The sequence below is a fragment of the Diadema antillarum genome, unplaced genomic scaffold (assembly GCF_040938485.1).
Source record: "Diadema antillarum isolate AM-2024a unplaced genomic scaffold, OU_Dant_1.0 seq00000561_RagTag, whole genome shotgun sequence".
Classification (NCBI taxonomy): domain Eukaryota; kingdom Metazoa; phylum Echinodermata; class Echinoidea; order Diadematoida; family Diadematidae; genus Diadema; species Diadema antillarum.
Window position 1 is genome coordinate 1,740,411 of NW_027271500.1, and position 15,004 is coordinate 1,755,414.

General features: G+C 39.6%; 1 protein-coding gene across 1 annotated transcript in view; it reads left to right on the forward strand.

Annotated features, from left to right (window-relative positions):
- Nucleotides 1-340: 340 nt before the first annotated feature.
- Nucleotides 341-15,004, forward strand: part of LOC139735000 (ATP-binding cassette sub-family C member 4-like) — a gene marked incomplete at its 3' end in the record, with an annotated part of 38,492 nt that continues 23,828 nt past the window's right edge. Inside the window, exon 1 of the mRNA XM_071645775.1 lies at nucleotides 341-489. Coding sequence (XP_071501876.1) covers nucleotides 425-489 — 65 coding nt within the window. The remainder of the gene's footprint in view (nucleotides 490-15,004) is intronic.

The following is a 15,004-nucleotide window of genomic DNA, read 5'->3' on the forward strand; positions in this document are numbered from 1 at the left end:
TTGAGCTGAGACTAGCGAGTGGATTATTATTACGCAATCTGGCAGATCGAGTACTGTACACTTTTTTTTTTTTTTTTTTTTTTTTTTTACTGCTCCTTCTCTCGAGTAGAGCAGCATCAAGCAGCAGCGCAGGTAGATAACGTGACGCGTACGTAATAAGAACTCCCATTTCCTTGCCTTGCTTTGCGCGCGATACCGATTGCGAAACCACAGCAGATCAACGTTCGTTGCATGCAGGTTCAAGGTACGGTATGGTACGCGGTACCGGTACGAGACAAGCTAGCAGAGCTTATTCCGCGATGCGCGATTGAGGTTACATGTGTCGACCCTACAGAAAACCGTGAACGCTTGGTGAAGATCAATTGAAGTCGATACAGTTATAGTCTGAAATCGTAGTAGACTTCTAGTGTAAACTAACTGAATAATGGAGGACGGTCCACCTAACCCAGTCGCTGCAGATAGATCGTGTTTAGCACAGATGTTTTTCTGGTGAGTCGGTAATTTCTGCTCTGGTTGATGCGAGATGATGTGTGGCGATACGGAGTGATACTGTTGTGGGGTAGTGTCAGTCGCTGATGAACTGAGCTACTTCTGAGTGATGATGATGATGAATCGGCAAATGCCGGTAAACCTCGTCCTTAATATGGATGCTCCCTGCTGAAAATCAGCAGGTTAATGCTAGACGTTCTAACGTTAAGTATTTTAGGCATTTTTGTATGTAACGCGGTAAGATTGGGACTTTAAAGTCTCAATTACATTCAGTACAGATGACTTTCTTTCTTCCCTATCTAGACTAATGAGAGCTGCTGAACTCGCTGCGAACTGTGACTCCAGGCCTACTAAGTAGTTGTACTGTACCAGGGTTGTGTACTCTGTCATTCTGGGAAACCCGCTCATAACGACATAAGAGGGGCCAGAGGCTCACTCTCGGACAGCTCTCCTCAATTAAATGAGCATGGCTTGGGTGCTCATGAGGCCCTCGGGGCGAGATGCTCCTTTAAGCCACGTACCCGGCCCTGCCCTGTTCACTTCTCGTCCCCCGTTCACTTCTCATCCATCTCACATCTGTCTGACATGTGAATTATCGATGTCTGTATTGTCGCAAGTTCGCACAATGATCTTTTGTTACACACACATGATGCACTCTCTCTCCATGCTGAAAAGAGGAAAAATTTCTGTCTTCGCTTTTTGACAAAAATTGAGTTTTCATCAACCGATGTGCAGCGACCCACAAAAACACAGGTGCCAACGGGTTCGCTCAATGCAGGGCTGTAGCACCTACACTAGTACAGCTGTATATTCAATTTTAGGCCTGATCCAACTCAGAATTTTTGGTACTTTTTCTGCAGCTCTTGCCTCTCCACGCATGTATCAGCCCCATGAAAGTGAAGTCTGTTTAATACACTGTATGTCATCATTTTTCATTAAAGTATTCGTTCAGAGAAAATTGAAATCAGAACTATTAAACCTGCCTGGTCTTGTCATATGGTCTATTCTGAGTATTCCAATTTATCCTAATTTTCTTTTCCACAGTAATAGAGTAGGTGGGTACTCAAATTTGTTAGCAAATTGTGTACTGTAAAAGTGGACATTTTTGCGGAAACTACTGTAGCACGAAAGTAAAAGCACGCAAATATTTTTGCTTGCCATATGTTCCTGTGCGTGATGTCTTGATTTCGCAGAATTAAAAACATGCAAAACTCTTCTCACCCGGCCAAGCGCGAAAAATTAGTCACGCAAAAATATCCACTTTTATAGTATTTTATTACAGGTTTACTTTCCTTGGTGCTCCGCCATCCACTAGCCTTTGGGTACCTTTCGTGCAAGCGTCCCGCTGCATCCAGTGCAGACAGCATGCAATCCATTCGAGCTATGGGGTTTTCAGAGCAAGCTTGCATACGCACGGCAGGAAATTTGTGTATTTAAGCTGTACATAGCGTTGTGTTGCATGAGTGTCGCTGTCATCTGTGCTGGATGCCATGTTTTGTGCTGGATGCCATGGCTTTTTTGATAGAAAAAATCAAGATTTTATGGTGAGCAAACTATAGGATTGTGTTTCAAATTTTAAAACCTAACTTGCCATGCATGTGAATGTGATCTGGAATCGAGGAAGGTGATTTGAAACTTAATTCCAATGGTGTTTCAAATGATGGTCCAGAGGTGTTTTTCAGTCACGTTTCCCCATAATTAAGCACCAAAATGACCCTGTTAACATCAACTGAACTGCAATCATATTTTTTGGTGTCGAGATTATGATTACTGTACATTGACCTTCCAATCACTCCTGCAAAAAGAAGGCTCATGAGTGAGTGATGGAACTTGGAAAGAAGCCAAACCTCCCCTCCTTACTCTGAAATTCAGAATTATAGAATCCGTTAACTAATTTTATGCGGTGTGAAGTAACAATGATTTGAATTGTAATTGCAATTATGTTTAAAGGGGGTGGCTAGTAACTGCAGTGGGAATCAGTGCGAATGCTGGGGGATGATTGTTCCAATCCTTGTGGGATTCATTTAAGAGTACATATCTATTGTTGTGTGAAAATTATTTGCCTCAGAATGGTCTCATAATCAAATAAAGTTTAATGTTTCCATGTAAGCTTGCCTGTATAGTGACGGGGCATTAAACTGCATATTACTTGAATATATGAGACCGTTCTGAAGCAAATAATTTTCACACAACAATAGATATAAGAATTGGAACAATCATCCCCCAGCATTTCGACTGATTCCCACTGATCAGTTACTAGCCATCCCCTTTAAAACAACTTCAGCGCTATGCAGCCTGTCAGGAAAGTGGTTCGTAGAGTACAGTAACTGTTAACTGTTTGACCCATTTAGAACGAGTCCCAAGTATACTCGGGCAAGTGTCTCGATGGGAAATGCGTGTTTTAGCAAAATCAGTCAGTCTTCAACGTGTTTAAGGCCTGATACATGTAGATTCATGCATTTGTAGGATTCATGGGTGCCTGATTCATTCGCTGCCCGCTGGGGTACATTTCTTCTTCTTCTTCCATTAGGCTAAATCCCTCTTAGTAGAGTATAGTCTTACTGAATGCTGTGAGGTGCGCGGTCACGAGAACACGTGTAGTGCAGAATACAGTGTGAACACACGCAAATTAAAAGAGGAGGGCAAAATAAAAGTTTTTGTACATCATGTACTTAAATGGCAGAGAGGTGAACGTGCTGCAATGTGGGGAAGATGTTCCTTCTAAAGCATGTAAAAAAAACAGGAGCTGTCACATGTCATGATGATTGACTGCGATATTGGTATTGATTTCAGTCGCATTTGTCTTTGTGGCAGTTGTCCTTCATGACAGTGTGCATGCTTTTCGTTGATGGCGACACATCCCATCATCAGCTACAGTGTAGGTATTGTTCATCACGTTGTATAGTATTGTTTATGAGACAATACCTCCTCGGGATGCGAGCTAATAGGAGGTTTGTGTCTTAATATTTTTTGAAGGCAGGTAGACTCTTCTACATCATCTGCTACCTGTACTTTCTTTGTTGTTGCTGTTGTTATTAAAATTGCAGTACCTGGTTATATTATATTGTAAACCAGTACCGGCCGCACAGAAATGCTGTTAGTGGGAGGTTTGTTAGCGCCACCTCGGCGTAATATATCCAGCTTTAGACGTTGCTGAGTATCCACGTAGAAGTAGAAGTAGAAGCCACCAAGTCACTAACAGATCAGCCACTAACGGCAAGGGCAAAATGACCGCACAGAAAGCGCTGTTAGAGCGCTGTTAGGGTGCTGTCAGTGGATTTAAGCCATAGAGTTAGGCAAAATCTGAGATGCGATTTGTGCCTAATAATCTACTTACAACTGTATAGATTGATGCATCTTGTTGATGCAGGGGCAGCACAACGCAGTGGCCAGTGCATTGTTGTCTTCGTGAGTGACGTGATATAAACAGTTCGATATCATCCGTACATTGTCGCCTTCTTTAGAGCATGGCTGCCGCCACGTTTTCATGAGTGGATGGGGGGAGGGGCCAATTCTGGGTTTTCATGAGCTTACAAAAACAAACAAAACAAAACAAAAGGACTTCAACGCAACATCGGCTGCCACTTCCGAGTTTCTTCCACTGACAAGCAATGATAATAATGATAATAATAATGATAATAATAATAATAATAAAATGATAATGATAATAAAAATGATAATGATGATAATGATGATTGTCACGACCAATGGAAGAGAGCTATGACGTAGCCATTTGAATCATTACAAAATTACATTTATTATATTTATAACTAAATTGTGTATTACAATTGGATTGTTGCCATTACAAATGAGTTATTGCAACATTGACATCAGTCTCCGGAAATTAAACTGTTTCGTAAGTCAGTCCAAAAAATATAAGTACACTTTCCTGTGTTAATTGACGACTGAAGTCCAGTCCATTCAGCAATTATAGATGGTCGTGTTGTGACGTCATTGAGGTGGCATAACCGCGATGACTCGTGCGATGACGGCTCGTGCGATGGTGGCTCGTGCAATGACAGCGGCCCAAAGGAAACATCCGATGTTCATGAGGCAGCGCGCATACTGCATCCCAGTATGGGTAGATACTGTGGTGCTCGTCTTATCAATCCTGCATTGACGGCACCATGGCATTGAAACAACCCCTCTTTCTCTGCGATGTGGAGTGTGAACTCAAATGTGTAGTACGAACTTGATGTGAGACACGAGCTCGGAGTAGGTGCAGCACAGGGACTCGGGGTAGGAGTATGAACTCGGGATAAGACCCTTCAGAAATTGGAACAAATTTCCACTAACTGAAAACCGTATCCAAATTTCATACAGCTCCGCAGTTACAATCCATACTTTATAAATCTCATCGCTTATACATTTTCAATAATTACTCTATAACTAATTCAGATTACCTCTGAATAAATAACCATTTACTCCGGTTCAAATTCTAATTTCTGTTATCCGTTCCACATCGACATACATCTATCAGAAATATCAAATATTTATATGAAATAACATTTACTGATAGACTTCATTCACATTCTATCACAGACACCATTATTTGAAAGTAACTTCGGTTATTCTGCAGTTTCTGAACACACGTATCTAACTATTTCAACTTTCTCAGATTTTCTGACATTTAGATAATATTCTCCAAGTACAAAATAATACTGTGGCTTTCTAAAGGCTACTTATAAAACTGATAGAAAAACTGTTCACCTCACCACCATTGTAGGCACACAACTCCTCCCAAAATTAACAGAACTCAAATTCGGGGGCCATAGCCTGTTGGCTCCTCAGAACACAACTTGACTCTCTGCTGCCAAATTGAAGAGTGACTCTCTCTTACACTGTAGCAATACAACCTGTATAGTCCATGGGCCAAGACCCGAAAATGGGTTGTTGGTACCATCTGAGGTGGCACAACCTTTTTGGTGTCATTTTGTTTGTCGGGCATAGATATGCTTATCAAGCTATGATAGCATTTCCAAATGAGTAGCTTAGTCAAAATAAATGAATTTTTAACCAATTTGGTCTCGTATTTATATCCCTATACTTCTGAATTGAAACTAAACCGCTATACAAAGAAGAGCACTGCCTTCTGTATGTCCACAGGTGTTCTGTTGTAAACGCGGTGCGCTTAGTCTTTATTCAAGGCAGCGAAAGGAATATCCAAAGGGTTATGATGTCCACAGCTGTCACGCGGTGCGCTTAGTTCTTTATCTAGACCAATGTACCGTTATCATATCTAAAGTTCCTCATAAAAGGGATTATCTATACTATTTTTATACTACCCTATCAACAAATACATCAGTTTTAAACAAAATCACTCTGTTCATTTACAATATCATTCATTATAATGTATCGTAGTGTACCGGTACATTGTTTTTGCATTATCTTATATTGTTGGAGGGAAATAAAGCGACATTGGCGTGGTATTAGCGTTTTCACTGTAGCGTTTTCACCGGAAAATGATAAATGATTGAAAAATACGGTAAAATTCACTAGGAATTGCTTTTGTTGTTGTTGTTGTTTTTAGATAAAAGGATATACACTGTATCATACGCTTTGGATATTCCCTTCGCCGTCTAGAATAAGGACTAAGCGCTGTGACATCATAACCTTTGGATATTCCCTTCGCTGCCTTGAATAAAGACTAAGCGCACCGCGTTTACAACAGAACACCTGTGAACATACCATAGAGCTGCATTTTACAGCTCTATGGAACATACAGAAGACAGTGCTCTTCTTTGTAGCGCGGTTAGTTTCGATCAGAAGTATAGGAAATAGACAACGAGACCAGATTGGTTAAAAATTCATTTACTATGACTAAGCTACTCATTTGGAAATGCTATCATAGCTTGATAAGCATATCTATGCCCAACAAACAAAATGACACCAAAAAGGTTTTGCCACCTCAGATGGTACCAGTATCTGGCCTGGCCATGGACTAGTAGCTTCGGGCGAGTCTTGGCATTCCAAGTATCCCTGACATTCACTCTTGCCTGGAGGCGATTACACATAACAATGCCTGTCTCCCTGTCTGGGTGGATTCAATACATTTCCACTAAGCTACTTATTTTCTTCTTTACAAACACAACTGTACCTAAAAACATGTCATCTTTGGCAATAACTTCCATCAAGGATAATATAAACAAATAGAGAAAAAAAATGTTTCTTTTGCAGATTTTAAATGCTACAATATTTTTGATACTTGTTTGCCAAATTTCAGAAATAATGATAATAATGATAATAATAATAATAATAATGATAATGCTACTACGTATGACTACTACTACTACTACTACTAATAATAATAATAATAATAATGTCAACAACAACAATGATAATAAATAGGTCTTCAGCACGCCTTTGTCATTCCACTTCCGGGTTTCTTCAGCTGACAAGCAAAAAACAAAACAAAAGAAAAAAAAGAAAAGAAAAGAAAAAAAGGTCTTCAGGGCAAAAACAAAGGCCTTTACCGCGCTCAAAAGTTTCATTTCTTTCTTTTTTCAAGCGCCACTTCCGGGGTCGGGGCCAGAGTGGTGACACCCATTGTCGGCCCTACTCCTATGTAGTCCTATATGGTGCAAAAAAAAAAAGGGGCCCTCCCTTGAATTTGACTAACAGCACTCTTTGTGCGGCCAAATCGTCGCTATCAGTGCTGTTAGTGCGCTGTTTGTGCTAACGACTTTTCTGTGCGGCCGCTCCAGTTCCGTCAACCCAATGAGGATGGACTGATTTTGCTACAACACGCATTTCCCACATATCTTGCCCGAGTATACTCAGGACTCGTCCTCAATGGGTACTGTAAAATGGATATTTTCGCGCGACTATTTTTCGCGCTTGGCCGGGTCAGAAGAGTTTCGCGTGTTTTTAATTCGGCGGAATCAAGACGTCACGCACAGGAACGCATGGCAAGCAAAAATATTCGCGTGCTTTTATTTTCGCGCTAGTTTCTGGTTGCGCGAAATGCGCGAAAATTTCAGCACCGCGAAAATTTCCGCTTCTCAGGGGGAATGTCATTTGCATTACCATGGAATCAACCAAGGTATTCACGTACATTGTACACAGTCACTGTACAAGTACGTATATTGTACATTATTTATTGGAAATTTATAGGCCTACTTTCTGTGTTGTACCAACCCTTCTGGCATCGTGACATTTTCGTGTATCAAATGTAATGTTTTATTATCGCATCATCATAACACAAGTCACATGTACTAATTAACTTCTCCAAACATGCCATCCTATCAGAGCACTGTTTTATATAAAGTCTCATGTATTGTGCAAACTCGCCATTCCAGGCTGTGATCTTCAATTTTTTTTTCCCTTTCTTTTTTATAATCAAATGTCACCATCTCTACAAATTTTGTTGTTTGGCTGTTGTGATCTTTACAAATGTGCATTTGTACAGAGGGTGTTAATTGATTCCATCTTTACAAATCTGTATTAATATTCTCTTGCTTTCATTCATTGTGTAATTCCTGTATCTTGACAGATCTGATACCAGAATGAATAAATCTTGAATTAAATTGAATCTGCATGGTACTACACAAGGTTTTTCCCCCATTGCCTGAACGTATGTCCGGCCAAAGTACTGCTGAGTAATTTTTCTAAAGAATATTACAGACAGGTTGTAGGAACAGGTTGAAGTCATTCAATCTGCAGAAAATCAGAAACAAATTTAGACACCATTGCCATTTTGAGATAGAATCGATCAGTAACTGTAAATACATGAATGCATTGCCAAATTTTGAAGGATCAGGAGAATGCATTCTTAATCAAGCAATTCAAAGAATTTTGGAATTCTTCACTTGGAATAAAAATCAAGATGAATAGGAAAGGGCTTGTGTGAATTGTGTTTTAAAAGAAAATTAAAAGAGTAGAGAGGAGTAAAGAATTTGAAAACCTTAAAAAATTAGTCACCAAACTTCAGAAATGTTGTTTTCCACGACTTCTTGGGCTCTGTACAGCCAAGCGCCATTCATTTTATTTGTCTGGTTAGTGGCGTTTTTATATGCTTTGAGCATTTAGGCTAGGCATACAGTAGCTCTGTCCTTCAAAACAGATCTAAAGAATTTGAAAACTGTAAAGACAGAAATCAGCTGCTATTACCCCCAAACAGTATACAAATGATGCACAGGATAGAGTGTGTTAGTGGAGATGTAGCACACTCGAGGGTATTTACAATTGTGAACATGCACTACATTGTATTTACCCGAGAGTGAGCTGCATCTCCACTTACGCCACTAAATAATCCTGTGCATCATTTGTTTTATAAAATGGGTCGAAAACTAACAGCATTTTTCACGTACCTTTGTGGGTCAATACCAGTCAGCTACATGTAGCACTCGCTCAAGAGTCAAGATGTCCAAAGATGTTCGTCCCAAACATTTACGCACGTCGCACTCGGAAATCCCGCACATTTAAGTACTGTACGTATAAGAGTACGCCACACATGTTATGCACACAAGAAAGCCGGCCGGCAGCCCAAACTAGAAGTTGTTTACAGGATTGACAGCGCGTATAGTAGCGCGCGACGCACTTGTTACAACTTATTGAGTGGCCACTGCTAGTGGAAACATTGTGACGTCAGGCGTGCATGTTTGTGTGAAATTAATGCACGCACCGTGACTCATTTCAGCGTTTCCAATTGGCTACATTCTTGAACCCATTTTATAATACAGAATAACAAGACTCAATAGGCATGCGATCTGTGTCAAAGCTGGTTTGCAGAAGTAGCAATTCTCAGTCTGATACCCCTTTCATAAACTCATCCTCCAATTATCAGCCTAAGAATTATGCGGACATTTCAATAAAAAATGTGTTCACAAACTCTGAAAATTATCCGCATTATTTTACGAGCACCCGTCCTGAAATGGCGGATAATCGTCATGGTGACTGCACACGTCCCTCCTGCGGGAAAGACAGGTGACGTTTTGACCGCACCCCGGCAATTATCCGCATTATTTGGGTTAGCGTTCACAAACTCCAAATCTGGTCCCGATGCTGCTATTATGCGATAATAGAAGGGTCGAAAAAAACGGATAAGGCCAAGTAAAAAAAGAAACCAGTTTCTCGTCCTCGCGCGCATCGATTTTGGCTGCCGCATCGATTTTTTTACTATTTACTATTTTCAAAATGGCGCTGAAAATACCAAGAAATTCATAATTCTCGTCCCAGCCCGCTCCCCCGCCCGCATCGATTTTCAGTTGCCGCATCGACTTTTTTGATATTTACTATTTTTTCGGCCGCCGAAAAAAAAAAATCAACAATTCACCTACCAATCGTGATGTCTTATTTCTAATTACGCCTTGCGTCCTCTACTTAGCTGTAGTACAGCTGTAGCTTCTGTAGTGCGTATGTAATAACGCATGCATTTCACACTGCGAGCTCGGCAAGAAGGAATGACCCACAAAGCAGTTGAACTGTAGTTGGATGGGCGGGCCTGGGCTGTGATGTACAGCGCACTCGGTACGTCGTGATGTAGACAGGACGTTGAGCACCTTCTGTACATTTCTCTCGTGCTGTTGCCCGCTTCATGTGCTGCTAGATTGATTGCGCAATGTAACCACAAACCCATTATAACGAGCTCCGTGGGACCGGCGATATTACCTCGTTATAACCGGTACCTCGTTATAACCATAACAAAGAAAAACATAAGCATGACGTCATATACCCATCAATGAAACTTAAAGATATCCTTTGCGTTGTTATTACACAATTATTGAGCGTTATTATTGAGAGAATAAAGGGAGATTATTTGTGAATTAGACGAAGAAATAGAGGCTGAAATGATAAGTTAGTTCTTTATTGTAATCTTGTTTGTTAAGCTTTTTCTAAACACCAGCGCAAATATGGGGGCAAATATATACTGTAGAGTAACATACAGGCCTTGTTTACCGTAACTTGCTAGGTATTTTTACGCTGTTGGTGCCCAGCGGGAATGCCATGATTTCATGAATCATTTCGGCTGTAATCTTGTACACATGTACAATGTATATCGTTGCGCCCAAATGGATTAAAATGCGTTCTTTAATTTCTTCCGAAAATCTCTTTGCGTTTTGTACGACCGTTCTTGAAAATATGTGACAGGATTGAATGTGGGAGGTTGTCATCCTGTTTACGCAAATCTGTACCAGATCTATTCAAACTAATAAATGCGTTTGTTTCTTTTTATGCCTCCGCCACGAAGTGTGCCGGAGGCATTATCTTTTCGGGTTGTCCGTCCGTCCGTCCGTCCGTCCTTCCGTCCGTCCGTCCTTCCGTCCTTCCGTCCGTCCGTCCTTCCGTCCGTCCGTAATAAATTTTGTGGACAAGGTAACTATCAAAACCTTTTAAGGTATCCTAATGAAACTTGGCATGTATGTGTATTAGGGGGTGAAGTTGTGCCTATCAACTTTTGGGTGCACATGGTCAAGGTCAAAGGTCAAAAGGTCAAGGTCAAATACGTAAAATGTCACTATTTCCTCCATATCTATGCAATGCCTGAAGATGTTTTCTTGAAACTTAGTGTATACATGTATTACCCAATTAAGATTCTCTGGTGAAAGTTTTGGGTCATGAAGTCAAAGGTCAAAGGTCAAAAGGTCAAGTTATAATATTAAAACTTTGCTTTTTTCTCCATACCTTGGAAATTGTTCAAGGTATCTTCATGGAACATAGTATATATATACATGTACTGACTGGCAGTTATTATCTAGAGAATCTAGGGTTCATAGGGTCAAAGGTCAGGGGTCAAAGGTCAAGTGCTACACTTCAAATTTTTACTATTTCCATCATACATGTATTTATGTAATGCCAGCATTTTTTTTTTCACTTGGTGTATGCATGTATAATCTAGATTATCTGGACATTTTCTTTTTCTCTTTTTTTTTTTGGGGGGGGGGGGGCGGGGGTTTGCCTCAAAGGTCAAAAGGTCAAAGATCAAGGGAAAGTGCTGAACTAACTTTTTTCCTCCATATCTCAGAAGTGGCTCAAGTTATCTTAAAACTTACTACATATTTATGCATGTTCTGCCTGACAGTGACTATCCTATGAATTTTAGGGTCAAAGGCCAAAAGAAAATGGTAACAGTGTACTTTTCAATACAGAAATTACACTTTTTCTCCATACCTTGAAAATTACAGTATTCATACACTTATGAATGGGTCAAATACATGCTCCCCTATTCATCTACATGTAATTAAACCAAGGTAAAGGAAGGTGAACATTCAACACATTTGTGACAAACATGTAATTTCAATATTTTGCCAATATTGTGAAAATGTAATTATACATTGTCCACATGTACTATTATAGACCTATTAGGAGAATCATGCATTATGGCGGAGGCATAGCAGTCGCCTTAGCGACATTTCTAGTTCTGATTTAAGTTAACATGCGTCATTCAACTTTTTTTACGCTACTGTCACCTGGCGAGATCGCGATGATTTCAGAGTAACATACGTGAGTTGTTTACCGCTAACTTGCGAGGTATTTTACGCTGTTGGTGCCCAGCCGGAATTCGATAATTTCATGAATCATTTGGCTGTAATTTTATGCAATGTATGATCGTTGCGCTCGAAGGGATTAAAAATGCGTTCTTTATTTTCTTCCGAAAATCTCTTCGCGTTCTGTACATCCGTTCGTGAACTGTTGAATGCGTTTGTTTCTATTTCCGAGCACCGATTAAGTAGGTTAACATGCGTTATTCAACAATTTTTATGCTACTGTCACCCGGCAAGATCGCGATGATTTCATTCATTATTTCGGCTTTAATCATACACATTCATATTTAAATTATCATTCGTTAAATGATAATGAACACATCCAGATCTATTCAAATTAATACATGCGTTTGTTTCTTTTTCCGAGCACCGATTAAGTAGGTTAACATGCGTTATTCAACTATTTTTACTCTAGTGTCACCTGGCAGGATCGCGATGATTTCACTAATTATTTCTGCTTTGATCATACCCACTCATATTTAAATTATCATTTGTTAAATGATAATGAACAAATCCAGATCTGTTCAAACTAATAAATTTTTTTGCTTCTTTTTCTGAACTCCGATTAAGTATAGGTTATAGCATGCGTTACTCAGCTATTTTAACGCTACTGTCACCCGGCAGGATCGGGGCGATGATTTTATGATTTCGGCTTTAATCATCCAAACTCATATTTGCTCAAAACCAGCAGAAGAACTGGAAGTTGGAACCAAAATTGGAAAGGATATAATGATGAGTTGCACACGCATTCCAATTGTCCATTTTTGGTCATATTTTATTGTCGCTACATGAAAAGTTTTTGAATGCGTTATCTATTTTTTTCTCGTTGCGCTGTGGTCTGACCTCATATCACGCACGCGTTTCTCGCGAAAAAGAAAACCGAATAATTATGTTTAATAATTAGTCGGAACATCGGAAGGTGTTCCTGTGTCTTATCGCGTGATTAAGAAGAAAACATGGAAGGAACGGTTCTCTGCAAACGGGAAAAGACGTGGATAGCGAGATTTCGGTTTCCAATGTTTCATTTGTCGCGTGTTTGAAAGCGGCAATTTGGTCAAGAAATGGAACCTCGTTATATCCGATCAAATTGCTTATGTTTTTCTTTATAATGATTTTAATACCGAAATTGTCCTCGTTATAACCGGAATCTCGTTAAAACCGAACACGTTATAACGGATTCGTTCTGCCATTACACGCAAAGGAAAACGGGACCGACGCGATCACCTCGTTATACGCGGTTCCTCGTTATAACCGAACTCGTTATAACGGGGTTTCCCTGTAGTAGAGGAGACCAGCCAGCCAGCATAGCATGCGTTCTGGAGCTGGAAAAAAAAATCGTGGAGTGATGGAGAGAACCGATCTCAATCGCACGTGTGCACAGCGAACGGCTTTAAATAGTGAATATAGTATTCAACTGGTTCGTATTCTGTCTTTCAGTAAAAAGGAAATCAGGTGGTTGTTTCACAGGGTTGACAATTGGCAGTACTGTCTGCGGCATTTTAAATCCTTGAGCGAATAAGTTTTCATATGAGAAAAGATCTAACTCAGTAAGTTTGTGTTGTGTTGAAAGGCAAAAATAATGCTATGCATTTCCAGAGATAATGGTTGGATTCATACGGTGTAGGTTCAACAAGTGATGCATAAATGTGTATATTTTATGTTTAAAAAAATGTGTTTTTTTTTTCCATATCCTTGATATGACTGAATGAATACAGTCACAGTGTAGTTAAATTGGTATACTTGTCATGCATAAACAGCAATATACGCAGATTTGGTATTAAATTGTGCATCACTCAAATGATAAGTGGTTTATATCACACATATAAACACATATTACTTTCATTTTGACAATCCTCGAAAAAATAGTAAGATATCAAATAGTAAGGACCTCCCTCATCGCCTTGCTCAAAAAACCCGGACGAGAAACTACTTTCTTTTCTTACTTGGCCTAATTCATCCCCCGCTCCGATTTTACGACCAAATAATGCGGTATTATCCGCATTATTGAGTTTATGAAAGGGGTATAACATATTATCTGTGTGTCATCTTCCTTTGTCTGTCAAGAAACAAAATACAAGATCAGAGAAAGTGTGGAACAAAGAATGCTGGAAATATGCAGACCTAGTGACTGCCAGTCTTTTTTAACTAGCTGTGATCAATAGAAAGTGAAACTCATAAATCATGTTTACGACAGCATTAGCGACAATGCTGAGCACTAACAAAAAACAGGTCTGTATCTGAAAACACAAGATCTTATTGACTCTTAAGTTCTTCTTCTTTTTCATTTTTTACCTGCATGGCTCCAGAGACCAAGTACCTCATTATGGAGGAAAAAATGTAAAAGAAAAGTGAAAGCAGGCAGTGAAGATGTAGTTTGTACTGTACATGAAATTCTGAAAAAGTGTGAAACATGCCTTTTTTTTATAGAATGCATGTGACAAGGAGCAGACACCAGGTATGTATCTGTTCACTGTTTTGTAGTGGGTAATTTATCTCCCACTTGAAAGGAAAGCTAACTACTTGTATTGTCCATGAAATCTTGGCAACTTTAAAGGAAAATTGCATCATATACTGTTGTAGGGAATTTGAAGTTGTGGTCAGTGTGGTGCATGTTGTTCCACACATGTACATAAACAATTTAAGGCTGTACATGACTAGTGGCAGTTTTACATGGCATTACATTTACAATATGTGCATTTCTTTGCAGGCTATAAAGCCTTATCGTGATTTAACTCCCCCACCTCTAGGCCTTTTGGACTTTTGGCTCTGTTTATTGAAGCTCATAAAATCAGCAGAACTCATCTGTAAGCATACCAAGTTTTACCATATAGTTTGTCCTTACATGATACTATTTGTGGACTGAAATTCAGACAGTGTTGTCAAACTGCAGCTCTTTGAATACTGCATTGTTATTCAGTGCATAAATTTGCAACACAAACGTGAGAGAATTCATGCATTTTTAGGTCATTTTTGTTATTGCTGGTGAGGGATTCCTTCCATTTGGGTTCTGATCAAATGGCAATCTACATTGT